At 33.9% G+C, this 19,076-nt stretch overlaps 1 protein-coding gene across 2 annotated transcripts in view; it reads left to right on the plus strand.

Annotated features, from left to right (window-relative positions):
• The window catches only part of DMXL1 (Dmx like 1), a 131,063-nt gene that overhangs the window by 10,384 nt on the left and 101,603 nt on the right, over positions 1-19,076 (plus strand). For both annotated transcript variants that reach the window (XM_068535756.1, XM_068535757.1), the window contains exons 2-5: positions 3,289-3,414; positions 6,274-6,345; positions 9,171-9,249; positions 13,742-13,874. In XM_068535756.1, coding sequence (XP_068391857.1) covers positions 3,289-3,414; positions 6,274-6,345; positions 9,171-9,249; positions 13,742-13,874 — 410 coding nt within the window. The remainder of the gene's footprint in view (positions 1-3,288; positions 3,415-6,273; positions 6,346-9,170; positions 9,250-13,741; positions 13,875-19,076) is intronic.

Raw genomic sequence — 19,076 nt, forward strand, 5'->3', positions numbered from 1 at the left:
GTGTGTGTGTGTGTGTGTGTGTATACATGTATACACATACAGTAGAATATTACTCAGCCATAAAAAAAAGAATGAAATCTTGCCATTTGTGACAATATGTGTGGACCTGGAGGGTATTATGCTAAGGGAAGTAAGTCAGACAAAGACAAATACCGTATGATTTCACTTATATGTGGAATCTAAAAAACAAAACAAATGAACAAACAGCAGAACAGTAACAGACTCAAAGATACAGAGGACAAACGTGGTTGCCAGAGGGGAGGGAAGGGGGAGGTGGGGGGGATGAGTGAAATAGGTAAGGGAGATTAAGAAATAGAAACTTCCAGTTACAAAATAAATGAGTCATGGGCATTAAATGTACAGCATGGGGAATATAGTCAATAATACTGTAATACCTTTGTATGGTGACACATGCTAACTAGACTTAATGATGATCACTTTATAATGTATGGAAATGTAGAATCACGGTGTTGTGCACCTGGAACTAATAGAGTGCTGTAGGTCAATTATACTTCAATTTAAAAAGAAGTCGTAAGTATATAAAAAGTTATACTCAGAAGTGTTATTCTTTGCTTGCACTCCATCTTCTCCCCCTTTGTAAGTATCCAACTTCATTTTTCCCTAGTTTTATTCTGTCTTTGTTCCTTTTTGTAGCGAGCCAGGTACATGTGTTTTATTTTCCTTGTTCCTTACACACAAAAAATTGCCATATATGCTCTTTTCTACTTTTTTTTTTTTTTCACTTTATAATCTCCCCTAGAAATCACTCCAAGTCAGTTCATAGATTTCTTCCTCATTCTTTTTATAGCTGTTTAATACTCCCATCGTGGCTATGTACCACAGTTTATTCAGCCAGTATTCTGTGCACAGCAGGAGTTTTAAGGAGATGTTTACACATTCTTGAAAATGATTAAGAAATGGAACAAAACACAAATATAGTTTCAGTCTTTAATGCATTTTATATTTAATTAATTATACAGTCAAATAAACTATAAAAATTAAAGTTCTGTAGTCAAGAAAACCAGGAGGTTTTTTTATTATAAGCCCCAAGGATAATAGTCAGCTGATGAAGTGTGAACTGCAGTTGGTTATATTCTTTTTTTTTTTCCCATTTACCAGTTTATTGCCATCCATTAGTTATAACTCTGAAAGAAGAAAGTGAGGACTGAATGAGAGAGATATTCCAGATGAAGATCAGTAATTTTTATTCAATTTAAAGTTTACCAAAACTAGGGATAGATAGCTTTGCACCTTCTAGTACCATCACTAAGGAAAAATTAACTGACAGGCAGCGATAGTATGATAGCAGCAGCAAAAGAACAAGGGTAATCCAGAACTGGATAAGTCTTTGAATGATCAAGGTTTATTTGTATTGTAAGTTGGCATCTTTCTATAGGGCTAGATGTTTATTTCTGAGGTAACTTTGCATTTATCAAGTTTATAAATGTTTAATACTTGTTGAATTAAACAGTAATTTTGTGAGGTACTTCAGGATTCATGTAGACGTAATTCAGGAAAACTTAGAGTCCTGATTGACAAAAATAGATGCAACACAATATCTGTAAGTAGATAGATAATTGCAGGTAAACAAAAAGAAGGCAAAGTTATGAACACATTTTTAAAAATATATATATATATTCTAGTTAATGGAAACTGAGAAAATTTTGTTTAGTGAGGAGGAAATCTAAATTGTAAATTCCAAATTTAATACAGTATTTTGGTAAACAGTGACAATCAGTGTTTTATCAAAATTTAATATTCAGGAGAAAATCAGTTTCTAAAATATTAAGGTATTTTAGAGTATTGTTAATGAAATTTTTCATAAATTAGTTTTTGGAATTTATTCTGGCTGTTAGTCTTGTGACAAGCCTTATGATCCTATTGTGGATATTTACACCTAGGTGAGCAGACCATCATGAGGTTTTTTGTTTGTTTACTGAGCCAATTTTTTCCACTGTGTGGCACTAGTAGAAATAGACTTGATTTCCCCTAATTCCTTTTAGGAAAATTCCAGACAAGCATGCTTAACTAGGGAAGTTCCTGTTCTGCCATCAAAATAGCACTAGATCAAAAATCAAGAGATCAGAGTTCTCAAGCTCACGCTGCCACTAAGAAGTTGTCGGCCAATTTAGGCCTCATTTTCTTGTTGGTAATGTGAGCAGATTTATTTGTATGTTCTTTCAAGTCCCTTTTCTAATATTTTTTGGTAGCTTGTACAGAACCATTTTGGCTTTGGTAGGAATTACAGTCATGAAGTATATATTAAGTATAATATTTTTTACATTAAGTAAGGTGTATGTATATGTGCAAAAGTGATGAGAAAGTAAAGAATTACTAAAATTTTAAGAACTTAGGTTGGAAAACAGTTTGTGATAGATATTTTATTTTCAGAATTATGCTGCATGTAAATTCTAGGATGACAGCCACGTACTCTTAAATGGAAGAAACTCCTGTGATCTAAGAGCAGAGAACAAGATAAACTTGAACCCTACCTTTTCGTCTGGGACCTTAACTTGTAGTAATGGAAATGGATAACAAGCAAGATATTTACAAATCGTGGTATTTGCTATGAAGAAGAAAAAGAGTAGTGTGATGGAAAGTAATTAGGGGAGGGCGGAAGAATATTGATCAATATGAGTATATTCAGGAACTGAGACATGAATGTTGAAAAGAAGCTTGTTAGACAAAGACCAGGCAGATAGAAGGAAGATAAACCACCTTGAGGTGGAAAAAGATTGTTATGCCCAAGAAACAGAAAGAAGGGCAATGTAAGGGCAGGAGCCAATTGAGGGAATGAAAGAGTAGCTTGAGATGGATTTGGGGAACTAGGACAATCATTTAGGGCATTGACATTGGTAAGAAGTTGAGATTTTATTCCAAGTGCAATGAGGAAACTTTTGAAGGGAAAATTACTTGGTGTAATAAACATTTTTAAAAGATCACTCTTGTCTGTGTGTGGAAAGGAATTAGAGGGAAGCAAGAATGGAAGCAGTCAGAGTATAAACAGTAATGCAGGAGAGATATTATGGTAGTTTAGATAAGGGCAGTAGCATTCAGTGGAGATGGAAAAAGTGAAAGGAATTGGTATATATTTTGCGGAAAGGACTGACTGATGGGACTGTATATGGGAGGTAAGGGGAATATTCTCAAATAATAAAGATTTTTTAAAATATTTAAAATTAGTCTGTTAAAACATAATATTTAACGCCAGTGTTCTACATGATAAATATTTTCTTGACAATTTTATCATTTTTATTTTACTTTGTTCTTTTGTTTGTTTGTTTTTAGGCTTATGCATCTGGATGTGACATTGTTATACTGGGAAGTGATTTTGAAAGACTGCAAATAATCCCAGGAGCTAAACATGGAAATATTCAAGTAGGATGTGTAGATTGTTCAATGCAACAAGGCAAGGTTTGTAATCTTGTGATATGAGATTTGTTTTGAATATGGTTTTTGTCAGTATAGTCTCTGAAGTATCTATTTCCTATTGAATTAGAGCCTTGCTGTGTTTCCAAGACAATATAGCTACAGATTTCTTTGGCTCTCAAAGATGCACTCTAGAGAACAAAATTCCTGACTCAGGATATATATTAGAGATTGTCAGGAATTCTGTTCTCGTATAATCTTGAAATATATCATAGTTTTCTCCATGAATTGACAAACAAATGTAATATTTATTACCTGTAGAATAGGTGTAAAGCTTACTTATTTAAAAATTGATTGGATTGAGGGAAAGGAATGACAATAAACTTCAGTCTATTTAGAAATAAACCCTGAAAAGAAATTATTGTTAGAGTCCTTTTTTGTCTTTAAACAGGTAGTTATCTCCTTTTAACTTCTAGATAAACTTTGTACAGAAATGAACATAAATTGTATAATTTTTTAAATAATTTATTCCAAGTCTATAAGAAAAATGAAAAATTTAATTTGAATTTCTGTTTACACATGGAAAGTATAAAGTTACCTTGAAAGTAAAAAAGCAACAAAAACAAAAGAAACAGTGCATATGATTTAACATCAGGTTAAATACAGTTCTATATAGTACCAGAGTTGGGAGAGTTATAACTTACAGGCAGTATAGTATATAGCTTAATATAGCACCATATAGGCATAGATGACCAGGCCTAGGTACAGTTGTAGCTAGACTAGGCTGAACTTTGCAAATTTAATTTTTTTGCTAGATACTTAATTAATGTATATTGTTTGACACTATGATTCTACCAGAACATTTTGTGTGAGAAATTAAAATGGACCCAACCTTATTTTTTTTTAATGTAATCATTCCTAATAAGCCTGCCATTCTGAAAAGTTACTTCTTGGGACCTAGTTTAAAGATACTCATAACAAAGGAGTTTCAACTCTTGTAGTCTTTGCCTACTTTTTGGACTACTGTTCTTTTTGTTATTCCTATGTTCCTTCCTTTCAGTAGAGTTACCGGTATCTCATCTGTCTTTCTTTTGTTCATGCCTTTCATTCTCACTGTACTACAGAAGTGATTTTTATTAGGGAATGCTAAAAATCCTTGAGACTTCTTTCCCTTTCTCTTCATGTTTGTTTGATCTCCTAGCCCTGTAGTTCTGTAATCTTGATTGTATATAAAAACTTACTTATACCATTTAGATTCACATAGGGCTTGTTAATGTTGGAAATCTAATTTTAGTAATTTTCAATATGAGTTACCTTTTAATAAGCTATATTACATGAAATCCAGGTTAGAATGAAGAGGTCATTTGGTTTTATAATTATTCTAATAAAGGGTAAATTTCCTTTGTTTCACAGATATCAGTATACTCAAATGATTCCTTAAGGTCAAAAATTTGTAGATTTTGGTACTTGGGATTTCTGTTTACCTTTTAGAAGGAAATGCTTCTTGATACCATAGGCATCAATATTTTATCATTACTGTTTTTTTATTTATAGTACTACCAGATTAATTTTCCTAAGAAAATTCATCTGCATTTGACTTGTTATTCATTTGCTTAAAACCATTCTTAGTTTCCCATGAACTTAGAAGAGTTCAAATTGTTCACCTTGGTTTGAGACCTTATTTAACCCACTGACACCTGCCTTTTTGGCCTCATGTCCATTATTTCTCTCTTCTACCTGGGCTGGTGGTCAGTCACCTCCCAACATACTTTTACCTCTTTTAATATTTACACTTGTGGGGACTTCCCTGGTGGTCCAGTGGTTAAGACTCCACATGCCCAATGCAGGGGCCCCAGGTGCGATCCCTGGTCAGGGAACTAGATCCTGCATGTGGCAACGAAGATTTCACGTGCCGCAACTACGACCCGGAGCAGCCAAATAAATAATATTAAAAAAAAAAATTTACACTTGTGTTCATACTGTGCCCTACTTCTAAAGTTGAACACTCACTGCAGTTTGAAATCCTATGCACATTTAAAGGCGCAAACTAAATACTCCCAGGTGAACTCAGTGCAGATGATTTCTACTGTCTAAGATCTCCTCAGAACACTTTAAAATATCCATTGAAAGTTTTTTTTTCCATATGTATGTTACATCCTCATTTCTTACTCTGTCTTCACTAGATTATATGTTCTTATTTTTATCCCTGATCATTCATTCTATCTATGTATCTATCTGATTTCTGATGTTTTAATATTCATTTGTGACTCACTCAAGCTATAGTAGTAGCTACCTTATAAAACAGAGCCAGCAAGGGTTATGCTTCATTGATTTAAGAGTAAATATTTGAAAGGTACTCAAATAAAATAGAATATTGAAAAAATATACTCCTTAGAGAGTTTACAAAGGAATAGATCTAAGTTTTACTTCTAAAAAGTTAAATATACACTGACAGAATTCTGAACTTTGAAGACAGATAACCTAAAAACTTGATTTTTAAGTCATGTCAAATTCCATACTTGACAAGGAATACATCAATACATTTTCTTCTGTGAGGAAGGGAATTAACATTTACTATGCATCTTATATAGGTAATTCTTTACCAGATACTTTATAAATGTTATTTCAACCCTCAAAATAATCCTATTAGGAAGATAGTATTATACATATTATAAATATAGATAGAGAAACTAAGGTTCAGAGAGATTAACTTGCTGGTACACAGTGACAGTACTGGGATTCTGATCCAGATATGGTAGTCCCCAAAACTGACATTCTCAGGTATTGGTGAAAGAAATTTTGTGTTGGGTATTTTTTAAGTTATACTATTCATTTCTTTTGTTCTTTTGATTCATAAGTAAGTTAACATATCCGTAAGTTTTCTTTCTTTTTTCTTTTTAAAAGATTGCAGCATCCTATGGAAATGTTATGTCTGTTTTTGAACCAGTTAACCTACCGAAGCAAAAGAAAAATTTGGTCAGTAATTCATCTTTTTCTTTTAGAAATGAAAATGTGTTGTGTATTAAAAGATACCATTTTTAAGAGTACAAAATTAGAGTGATCATCACATAAATCAGTATAAATTATACACTGTAATTAAAGACAACATGTTAAATGCCACTTCCTTATTAAAGATGTATGTTTCATTGAAGTAGAATTAAACTAAATTGTGCTTATGAATTATCTTGAAATGCTTTTCTTTTTTTCCATCTATCATTTTTTTCTTTTATTAAATATTTGAAGAGTCAACAACTTGAAACTTGTCAGTTACTTTATTGCTAGTGGCAAACATCATTGTCCGGTCATATGTGGCACTTCTTCTTTGTTTCTGTGATCTACTTTTGTGTAGTTTTTCTGCTTTATATATTTTGTTCTTAAAGTGACATGTTTTAATTGCAAAGTCTTAACCTACCCCCTGAACTTACTTTCTTGCACTTATTATATCATGTAATAATTGTTAGCGGGTCAGTGAATGTTTTTTTTAATAAAGAAACTATATTCAGAAATAGTTCCTGAAAGTTGGTTAAAACTTAATAATTTATAAATATTGAGGTTATGTAGTAGATTTCTTGGGTGTTTAGATGCTCTTAAAGATAACAGACAGAGCAGGCTATTTTATCCATCTCTACTGAAGGGTAAACTAGTGATTTGAACCATGTGGAAGAAGATCAGCATGGTGTGGTCTAAAGAGCATTGTAGTAGGAGTCATAGGACTGGTTTATTTCTCTGCTGCTCTGTAGCTATTGAAACTAAGCAGGTCAACCTTAAGAGGCTCTTTGCTCAATTCCGAAATTGGTTAATGTTTGTTTATTTTTGATGTCAAAGACTGTGGAAATGTGTTAAATATAAAGAATTAAACAGTATGTCAACAATAGATTTACCTTATAGATCTTTTAATAGCTTTCATTTCATTTTCACTTAGCTCATTAGTATCTTACAAATTCTCTCTGACTTAGTTGGGCAGCTGTTATTTCTTTTTTATAAATAAGGCAGCAGAGACCCAAAAATAAGTGACTTGAAGCAATGAAACAGCTATTGAGCCACAGAACTAAGACTGAAACTAGTTGTCTTGATTCCTGGGTGTGAGCATTCTTTTTCCCTACCTTGTGTTAATGAAAAATATTTTCTCTGGGTTAATTGATATCCATTTTAAAATTTCATGGAAGGAGAGTCCACAGTTCTCTCCTCATTTCTATTTGTGTTTATATATTACCTAATGAATCCAATGTTAGAGGCTCTCACACCCTTATGAGTTAGTAACTGATAGCACTAAAAACAAATTTTAAAGGTGGTTGCTCCATCCAAAACACTGTATTTCAAATAATACTCAATAAGTATTTGTTGAATGAAATAGCTGACTTTAAAAAAAAAATCAGTTTGTTATGTTAAAATGCCTTTATTGATAAGGGTAGAATTGAGAATTTCAGGTTTTGCCCATTTTCTCTTGTACTAATTATAATTGTTTAATATAATAGTGTAAAAAATTCAATAAGAAGAGGCTTGTTTATTGGTAGGCAGCACTGACTTTGCAGAGAGGGTGAATAAAAAGCCTGATGAATAAAGGGAAAACTGGATCAAATGGAAAAATCATAAACTTGGAAGATGCACAAAATCCTGAATTCCAGGATATAGTCTCAGAGAATCCTTAGAGCCTCATAAAAAATATTATATTCTTTTATTTGTACATTCTGGAATATTCTTTTAAGATGGTGGTTCTTCACAAGAGGTGCACTCCAGAATCACTGGTTGATATGTGTGTCCAGATCCTGCCCTGGGGAATTCTAAATGTGTAGATGTGGGATTGTGCCTGTGTACTTGTACATCTAGATCTAGAGGGAGTTCTGATGTGTGCTGTGATTGAGAGCCATTCCTGCAGGATAGTGTTTCATAAAAAGCATATTCTGCAGGCCACCTGTATCAAAATCACCTGGAGATGTTGGTTTAAAGTACAGATTTCCTGTGCCCAGTTCTGGACCTTTTGAATCTGAACCTTTGGGCATGGGTCTTGAGCATTTGAAGTTTTAATAAACATCTCAGGCTGTTTTCATACTGAAGTATGGGAACGACTACATTAAGATAGTGTTTATGGATCTCAATCTATTAGAGGTTAGAGAAGTCAACTTAGTAGGCCACAACCTGAATTTAAAAGAAAATGAAATATAATAGAAAATGTTAAGAGTGCATCACATGTAGTAAGGGTGAACTTAGATTGCATTTATGTGTGTATGTGTGTGTGTGTTCTGGGTTATAGTGCAACATGTATTTCTTACTGGTTTGCAGGTTAAAAAAGTTTGAAAAATATTGCTTTAAGGAATGAAAAGCCCTTAAATTATGTAATATAAGGGAAGTGTTAACATCTCTTATTCTGAATTTTCACACATACCATACGCCCTCAGGTGAAGATGAAACTTTATAGAGGAGGAATCCTCAAATAGCAGACACAGACACATTTAAAATTAAACCTTTGTAACTATAATAATAATAAAGTAATAATTATAACTTTAAAAGTCTGAGGTTAATATATATGTTGTCCTAGTTGGCAGATACTTATTGGTTGTTTAAATATACTAAAGACAGACTTTTGGACTTCTAGGAATGAATGTTCTCTCACTGATCTCCTCCATCACATATTCCTTATTTTTCTTGACTGACTGAACATTTTATTCTCTTTAAGTATGACTACATGGTCAATTATACCTAAAAAAATGAGTACATGTATTATTAAAAATAGTGTCAGTATATACATTTGACGGAAAAGATGCCAATAATTATTGACTAAATGACTTTTTTTTAAATTTTAGGAATTATATAGTCAGTGGCAGAAAAGTGGCCAATTTTTTCTGGACTCAATAGCACACAATATAACTTGGGATCCTGCAGGTAAGAATATAAGAAGAATTAACTGAAATGAAATAACACTTGTCTAGGCTATTGCTTTTTTTTCTTACTTTCATGTATTTCAGTTCTGCTTTGTGTGAAATGATGGGGAACACAAAAGTAAGTAAAACAGGTTGTGCTATTTTAGAGCTTATACTGAAATGAGGAAAATATGCACCATAATAGTGTCCAGCTATTGTAGGAATACCTGTTGTTTTGGGAAGGAGACACTAATTCTCTGTGGGGAATCAAAGTTTCATTGAAGAGGAGCCTTTTTGCCATGAGAGTAGATAGATTTTGACAATGAAGGTGGGGATAGGTTGAGGAAGGAAAAAAAAAGTGAATTCTAAGAAGAGATAATGTGTATATGTATCAGTTATCTATTTCTGCATTAAAAAATCATCCTAAAGTCATTTTTACCAATTTACCACAGTGAGCAAAGGAACAAAGAAAGAAAGCGTAAGATATATTCTAGTAATGGTTAGTACTTCATTGAGGCTGGAGTGAGTCTGGTGATGAGATAAGAATACAGCATATATGGAAAGCCTTTACAGTCATGTAAAGAATTAAAGAATTTTAATTTAATTCTTTTTAATTGTATAAAATGTATAGGTTTTTGAAAATGGCTAGTGACAAGCTAAGATTTCTGGTTTTGCCAGATTTTTCTGGTAGCAGTAACTTAGAATGATCAGAGACAAGAGGAACAGGAAGATAAATACTGTATTATCTATAATTACCTTTGGAAAGTATGCATTCACAGTAGTGAATGAGAAATAAGAACTTGTTTCAGTGCCTTTATCATAGCAGGGGCTCAATTAATATGGAGTGACTAATGAAAGGAATACATGGATATGAAATGCATTTAGGTAGTCGAATTGACATTACTTGACAACTGGATTTCAGATTACTTTGAGAGTATCTTTGATCACAAGAAGAGTGATATGTAGGAGTTAGAGATAGTGGAACATAAGTTTTATTTAGATGTATGGAATTTGAGGTGCTTGCATATCCTATAGCAGTATTCATTAGATCGTTAGAAATTTGAATCTAAATTTATGAAAGAAGTTATCTTTGGAACATAGAACTAGAAGTCATCAGTTAAGATAGATAAGTTAAATTTTAATATAGTAGATAAAATGGCTGAGAAAAAATGTTAATTTAGAATACGAAGTTCAGAACCTTGGGAAATTATTTTAGAAGGTAAAAGAGATTATTTTAGATTAAATAAAAATCACATAATGTTTTAAGATGTTTTCTCTCATGAGATTGATGCTTACTAGCTGGTAACCTACGTGTATATTTTATGCACACAGTGAAAAGAGTGAAAATTTGACCTGGGTTCAAATTTGGCATTTAGTACAGCACTTTGTATATAACTCTACTCTGGATAGGGTCACTCATGTCCAGTTTATGCCTGTTTCCTCATAAGATTATTAGCAGTGTCACCTTTACTTTCACAAGTGTTCCTATTTGGATGATAAATTATATGGTTACTCTGTGATAGCACTACAATTTATTGTAATTATTTGTTTACCTTTTTTTTTTATTAGGCAAGGGCTTAGATTCTATTTTATTCAGTATTTATCTTTAGGGGTCTATCATATATTAAGCTCTCAATAAATGTTTACGTACATGACTACAAGTTTTGTGATCATGAGCAGATTACTTAACATATCAAGAATGGTTAACTCACTTTAAATTAAGGTAATATCTATTTCACAAGATAGTTTTTTAATGATCAGATATGGTAGTATATATGAAAGTACTTGGCACTTTCTGTAAAAAGGTATTTATATGGGTACTTACCTATAAAAATATTGTTAGCAAGTGAACTGGCTACTTGAAGTCTCATGAATAACTGTAATAAAAACATTATTTGAATTGAGTGATATTTCTTTAGTAATGACATAGTCGTTGCCTGGAATTTTTGTACCTGCGGTCTGTAAGTAGTAATTCTTCGGAAGGTAGTATTGATATTGTTATTGATATTGACAGTATTTTAGTTCTTCTAAAATCATCATTACAGAGTAGTATTAGAAGATAACTACTTATTTTCTTAACATATCTAGTAGTGACTTGCCAATATTTCATGACCATTAGCTTTTAAATCATGATTTATTTAAAATTCACATTTCTTTTTATAATCAAAAAGTTTAAAATTTAAGTGGTTTGGTTGAGAAATGGGTTATTACTGTAATATATATTGGGGAGCTATTATTACTTTTGTAAATGAACTTTGTAATTATTTATATAAACAGATTTAGAATATATTAAGTGAAATACTAGTATTTTGCTTTTGATGAATATTTACTTATTAGTATATGCCAGGTATTGGGATATAAAGAATATTTTTCAGACGGTGCTAGTAAACTGACTATAGTGCCTTTGTGTTGTCTCCAAACCCACTATTGCATCTTGCTTAAATCATACGACTTACTATTTTAGACTTAATGCTTTTGTTTCCTACTTTGATATCTATACTTCTGCCTTTCTGTTCAAATCAATGTATTATGCCATACCTTACCTACTTTTGTTTCATTCCATAACTGGGATGAATTATTTTATATTCTATATTAGTTTCTTAATCCTTCACGGGTTACCTTAGTTTCACCTTTAGTTTATGTTAAAGAAAAGAAAACTTGTCAAAACTGAACTCATAGATACAGAGAACATATTGGTGGTTGTCAGAGGCAGTGGGGTGGAGTAGGGTGGGGTGGGATTGGGGAGAGTAGATGAAATAGGTGAAGGTACAAACTTTCAGTTATGAAATAAATAAATCCTGGGATGTAATGTATGACATGGTGACTATGGTTAATAATTCTGTATTGTGTATTTAAAAGTTGCTGAGAGAGAGTAGATCTTAAAGTTCTCATCACAAGAAAACAAATTGTAACCATGTGTGGTGATGAATGTTAAGGAGACTTATTGTGGTGGTCATTTCACACTGTATACAAATACTGAATCATTATGTTGTCACCTGAAACTAATACAATGATACATGTCAGTTACATCTCAGTAAAAAAAAGGAAAACGTATGTATGTTGCTAAGCTAAACAGTGGAATGATAACCATATTTAAATGGAATGTCTCGTTAGTATCAATACTTTCTGGGCTGTTTTTATCCGTCTATAAGACTTTCCACCTAGTTGCTACTATTTATTGAGCTTCTGCTAAGTGCCTAGCCTGTGCTGGATATGTAATACATATATTATAGCTAATTCTTACAACAGCTCTACACAAATTTCTAATTTTATAGGTGAGAAAATTGAGGCTTAGAGGTTGCCCAACTCGATCAAATTCACATAGCTAATTGAGTAACTTATTTGGGATTTAGACACAAGGATTTCTGATCTAAAGTCAGCGTTTTGCCACAGACTCACTTTTTAAATAAAGTGATCTTTCCAGAGAGATAGAATGCCTTATTTATTGTCAGCTTTTTGGCCAAAATTGTACTGCCTTTATTTTCTTTGATAGCACAATCTTCTACTCAGTTCCCCAAGTCATAAAGTTGGAATCTGTCCTTGAAACCTCTTGTATCTCTCTGTTTTTTACTTGGTGTCATGCCATGAAAATTCTGTTCTTTTTTTTTAAATGGCTTTTAAATCCATGCTTATTACTTTAATATTTGTTTCAGATCCTCATGATTTCCCATCTGTATTTATTATAGTCATTTAATCAGATTTCCCAGCGTCTTACGTTTTTCCTCATCTTGCCTATCTCTAGTTATAAAGAATCGTAATTTACCCTTCTTTGTTTACTGGAGTTTTTGAAAGTATGGTGAAAAGTATGGGTTATCTCTCTAGAAAAATGCACAAAGTATACCTATAACTTTTGCATATATGTCATTGGAAGGAGGTTTATGGGCATCTTCACATCCATCTGTTGACAGCCCCTCCCAGTGAGACCCCTTGTTCTAAAATACAGATCCACTTATGTAAACTACACCCCCCCCCCAAATAAAACCTTTAACTTCCAACTACCTATAACAAACTCTGAACTCTTTATGAACCTCAAAAATGCTTCACAATATGATCCCTTTTTTCCAAACTTATTTCTTTTTCTAGGTCTACTACGTACCTTATCCCTTAACCATAATGAGATTATGAGGCATTCTCTGGAATATATTTGAACTTGCATGTTTTCATGCTTCTGTTCATAATATTTCTCTACTGGAATGTGAACCCATCATGAAAAAGGACAGTCTTTCATTTCTTATTGTATTGCCAGTGCCTAGCACAGTGCCTGTTACAAAGAAGATGCTCATTAAATGTTTGTTGGATGAGAGATGATAAGATCTGTTCCCTTTTTTGTCTAAGCTTCTTCAACAAAGTTAAAATATAGCCTTACTCCCCCATACCCTAAATCTCTTTTTGTTATTTGACTTTTTTAAAAAGTTGTATTATCTTTATAGTATTATATGAAACTCTTGAGCATGTACTTAACTCACTAATTAAATACCTAAATAATAATTGGTGAATGATATATATATTTTTAGGCAATCGTCTTTTAACTGGTTCTAGCTGTTTGCAACTGTGGTCCAATGCTAACTTGGAGAAATCAGCTGAAGATGAAAATCCAGATAAAACAGATCTTAACTTTGGGGATTGGAGATGCATTTGGCATTGCAAGTAAGCAATTAATTAGGGGATTAAACCAATAAACCTGTTCCATGTGGTCTTATATTATAAATGCATTTTAGTTGGTGTAAAACCATACTAACATAAAAAGTATTGATTTTGACATGCCTTTTCTTATATACAGAGGATTCACCATTTCCCATGTTCTGCAGACCCTTTTTTACTTTTTTTAAATTGTTGAATAAAACAACTAGGAAGAAACATAGAAATGTGTTAGGCCTATATGAAGATAGTTAAATAAGAACTTGCTAAATTATACAAAAGGAGACAGAAACACCTGTCATGCTTTTGAATGGAAGTTTTCCTATTGTGAAGAAGTATATTTTTCCCAAACTAATCTGTATGTTGGACATCATCCTTATCAAAATCTCATTGGAATTTCTACTTTTGAGCATAGTTCAAAATTTTATTTAAAAGGACAAATATGGGAAAATCAGGAAAATCCTGAAAGAAGAAAAGAATGAAGATATACAGTATAGTAAAATGAATTCTAAAGCTACAACTGGTCAAGCAGTTTGTTGTTGATACAAGAACAGATAGATTAGGGTCCAGGGTTAGACCCAATTATACATGGAGATTCAGTATATAAGGTGGCATTTTCATCCGTGGGGCAACTTGCTAGCTCTGTGGAGGAGAAAACGAAGTTAGAATCTCTTTCATACTTGGCACCAAAATAAATTTCAAAGGAAGAAGAAGCAATATCTATACAATGAAAAAATTTTAAAAGAAAATATCGGTGAATTGTCATAGTTTAATACTACCATGTCCAGTATGATAGCAACTAGCCGCATTTCACTTGAGCCCTTGAAATATGGCTAGACTTAATTGAGGTGTCCTAAAAGTATAAAATGAACACTAGATTTCAGAAACTTTGCACAAAGAAAAAAATTAAAAACTTATTAAATTTAATTGATTACACATTAAAATGATAATATTTTTGATATATTGGATTAAATAAAATATACTTAATTTCACCTGTTTCTTTTTACTTTTTTAAATGTCGCTACTAGGAAATTAAAAATTACATATTGGCCTAACATTTATCATTTGTGTTCTATCACTGTTGGATAAGAAGTGCTGTTTTAGAGTTATGGAAAAAATTTCTAAGTATGACACCAAAACTAGAAACTGAAAGGAAAGATAAGGAAAAAATTAATAGTTTTGTATATCAATAAAAAATTTCTGTAAAGCAAAAAGACCATAAGGAATATAACCAAAAACTTGATGGGAAATATGTGCAATTTTGGGTTAGTGCCTCTTTTAAAAGGAGGTCTTAAAAATTAACTAGAAAATAACAGATATCTCAAAAGTAAACAAAAATGGACAATGAAGAGAAAATGTTTTTGGAGAAAATTTTTAACCAGTAGTACATGTGAGTAATGAGCATATTAAGAGTTGATTGACCGCACTCAAAATCAAGAAATGTGAAATATCCATAAAGAAGAGAATGAATAATACCTATTACGAGTGAGTGAGTGGAGTAAAGGTATTCTTATATACTGTTAATAAGGTCATACAATTGGTATCATCTTTCTAGAGATCAGTTTGGAAGTATGAATCAACAGGCTTAATTTTTCTTATGCCCTTTAGATAGCAAGTCCAAGTTTCTTTCATTCATTCAACAAATATTTGTTGAGTGCTTATCATGTTCCAGACAGTGGTAAAAGTGCTTAGAATATAGCCGTGAACACATAGGGGGAGATAGACAATGCACCAGTAGATCAGTATGACAGGGTGTTAGGAATGGCATTCTTCCTGAGTCAGTTTTACATATTTTTTAAAAATTTATTTTATTTTTTAAAATTTTGGCTGTGTTGGGTCTTCGTTGCTGCTTGCGGGCTTTCTCTAGTTATGGTGAGCGGGGGCTACTCTTCGTTGCGGTGTGTGGGCTTCTCATTGCGGTGGCTTCTCTTGTTGCAGAGCACGGGCTCTAGGAGCGCGGGCTTCAGTAGTTGTGGCTCGCAGGCTCTAGAGCGCAGGCTCAGCAGTTGTGGTGCACAGGCTTAGTTGCTCCGCAGCATGTGGGATCCTCCCAGACCAGGGCTCGAACCCGTGTCCCCTGCACTGGCAGGCGGATTCTTAACCACTGCACCACCAGGGAAGTCCCCTGAGTCAGTTTCATATGAAGCAGTAATAGGGTATAAATCAGATACCAAAGTCAGAGTAAGGCAGACCTCCTATATATATAGAATACACAAAGGAGATTTCAAAGGAGCTGGTTCTGTGTTTTTTTGCACCCCCTCAGCCAGATCATGGGTTTTAAAAAGGGTTTACATGTAGAGAGGATATAGGATTTTGCAAAGATAGTTCTTTAGAAAGAGCTAATGGGGGAGAGAAGAACAAAGAAGTGCTATAGTGCCTTCACTGCAGATGTAGTAAGGGGCTTCCTTGGGTTGAACTGAGAATTTGAAATGTATTTCTTGCATTTGGGAGAAGGGAAGGATCTTAAGTTAAATCATAATCAGAGTTATACAGTGGTAACTTGGACTAGACATACTAATTGTTTATTTGAGGTGGTTTGTTATTTAAGTAAGCAATAAAGCCTTGGACTAGAGACCATGCGAGTTTTATTTTAGGATCAACTGAAGATTACACTAACTGGAATACATTTCAAAGTTGGGTTTGATGATGCATTTGTGGTGCATTTAGAACACTGCTTATACCTGTTAGATGAGGACCAGTAGGTACGATGGAGAATAATTAAGTAGGGTGGGGGGAAGAAGAGGAGAGGTGACGTTTGAGTATAGACCTGAAGGAAGTGAGTGAGTAAGCTATGTGTGTGTATATTCTGGTGAAGAACGTTGTAGGAGGAGGGAACTAGTGCAAGGCTCTGAGGTAAAAGTGTATGTTACCTTGTGGCTGGAGTAAAGTGAACAAAGTGAGGAGTAATAGGGGAAGTGATCAGAGTCAGGAGTCAGCTTATAGGTTATTGTGAGGCTTTTGCCTTTTATTTTGAGTGAGTTGGGAAGCCCTTGGGGGTTTTAAGCAGAGGGTGTGTTGAGATCTATTGGGTTGGCCAAAAAGTTCATTCGGTTAGTGAATACGTTCAATAAAGTTCTTCGTGAAAATGAAAAATGTTTTTTATTTTTACTTAAAACCAAACGAACTTTTTGGCCAACCCAGTAATTCCCTTTTAAAAGAACTGCTTTAGCTGCTGTTTTAAAAAAAGACTGTAGGGGCAACAAGGTCACAGTCATGGAGACCAGACTTTTAATTATTTGTTTTAAAGATGTCCTTAGGATTAACCAGATGCATAAAAATGTGTGTGTAAAAATGTTCATTGTACTACTTAATGTTCATGACATATTTTAAAATAAATATTACAAAGCAAATTGTAAATATGGCATCAGTTTCCATCTCCTTCCCCACACCCTTCCACAGAAAGTAGATGGAGATGGAGAGTGGAAGAGGTCTGGAAGTCAGTGTATTAAAATGTTAACAGTGATTTTGCATGGGAATGAGGGTTGTGGTATTGGTGAAGCTATGAATGATTTTATTTTCTTCCTTTCACCCATTTGTATCAATATTTTCTGTTATGTATTTGTAACATTTAAAATCAGGGGAGGGACTTCCCTGGTGGTCCAGTGGTTAAGACTCTGCACTCCCTATGCAGGGCACCTGGGTTCGATCCCTGGTCAGGGAACTAGATCCCGCATGCCGCTATTAGGAGCCCGCATGCCGCAACTAAAAGATTCCGAGTGCCACAACTAAAGATCCAGCACACAGCAACGAAGATCCTGCGTGTCGCAAGTAAGACCCGGCACAGCCAAACAAACAAATAAGCAAACAAACAAACAAATATTTTTTAGAAATCAGGGGGGAAAAGTTATTTTTATTTGGAATGAAATGTGACAGAATATCTCTTTGGCCTGCTTCTTTTTTTTTTTTTTTAAACTTTGCGTTTATTTATTTATTTATGGCTGTGTTGTGTCTTCGTTTCTGTGCGAGGGCTTTCTCTAGTTGCGGCAAGTGGGGGCCACTCTTCATCGCGGTGCGCGGGCCTCTCATTATCGCGGCCTCTCTTGTTGCAGAGCACAGGCTCCAGACGCCCAGGTTCAGTAATTGTGGCTCCGCGGCATGTGGGATCTTCCCAGACCGGGGCTCAAACCCGTGTCCCCTGCATTGGCAGGCAGATTCTCAACCACTGCGCCACCAGAGAAGTCCTGGCCTGCTTTTTTTTTTTTTTTTTTTTTTTTTTAAACTTTTTTTTTTTTTTAATTTATTTTTTTTAAATTTATTTGTTTATTTATTTATGGCTTGTGTTGGGTCTTCGTTTCTGTGCGAGGGCTCTCTCCAGTTGCAGCGAGCGGGGGCCACTCTTCATCGCGGTGCGCGGACCTCTCACCGTCGTGGCCTCTCCCGTTGCGGAGCACAGGCTCCAGACGCGCAGGCTCAGCAATTGTGGCTCACGGGCCCAGCCGCTCCGCGGCACGTGGGATCCTCCCAGACCAGGGCTCGAACCCGTGTCCCCTGCACCGGCAGGCAGACCCTCAACCACTGCGCCACCAGGGAAGCCCTGGCCTGCTTTACAAATAAATTTAGGACGAATCTATCTAAGCATGAACTTGGGTAAAGAAAAGGAAAGCAATGATAGTGACTTGAGATCAGTATATACAGGTAGCCAGAAGGGAAGGTGATGAAGGGAAATGAGCCGAAGCTCCTTGGGGAAGAAAAGACAACTATGTACCAAGTATGTTGGTGAACTTGGAAGGCCGAATCCATGATAGTTGGAAGTCTCCTATTAACCCATACATAATCTTTAATTATGCAAATGCTGCCTTAAGGCAGAATTCGTTTTAAAATACTGATTTAAAAAAATAAATAAATAAATAAATAAATAAATAAAATAAAATACTGATTTACTGTCCTTGTAAATGTATGTTGGAATATAAGTATCTATGGCTCTGGACATTAGATTTCCAGATTAAAAAATGAAACCTTTCTTTCTCACATCCTAAGGGAATGAGACCTAAGGCTCTTTTGTCTTAAGGTTTGAAGACTGACAAGTCATTCCCTACATGATTCTTATGCATGGATATTTTTACATAAAAAATAATTTTTATATTTAATGTTAAGTTCTATTTTTTATTTATTTTATATTTATGAGATATACTTAAAAGTGAGTGTGAAACTTGTATTATCACAAAATTTTCTATTTGAAGCAAATTGCTGAATATAGTTTAGAGAAGTAAT

The sequence above is a fragment of the Eschrichtius robustus genome, chromosome 2, assembly GCF_028021215.1.
Source record: "Eschrichtius robustus isolate mEscRob2 chromosome 2, mEscRob2.pri, whole genome shotgun sequence".
Lineage (NCBI taxonomy): Eukaryota > Metazoa > Chordata > Mammalia > Artiodactyla > Eschrichtiidae > Eschrichtius > Eschrichtius robustus.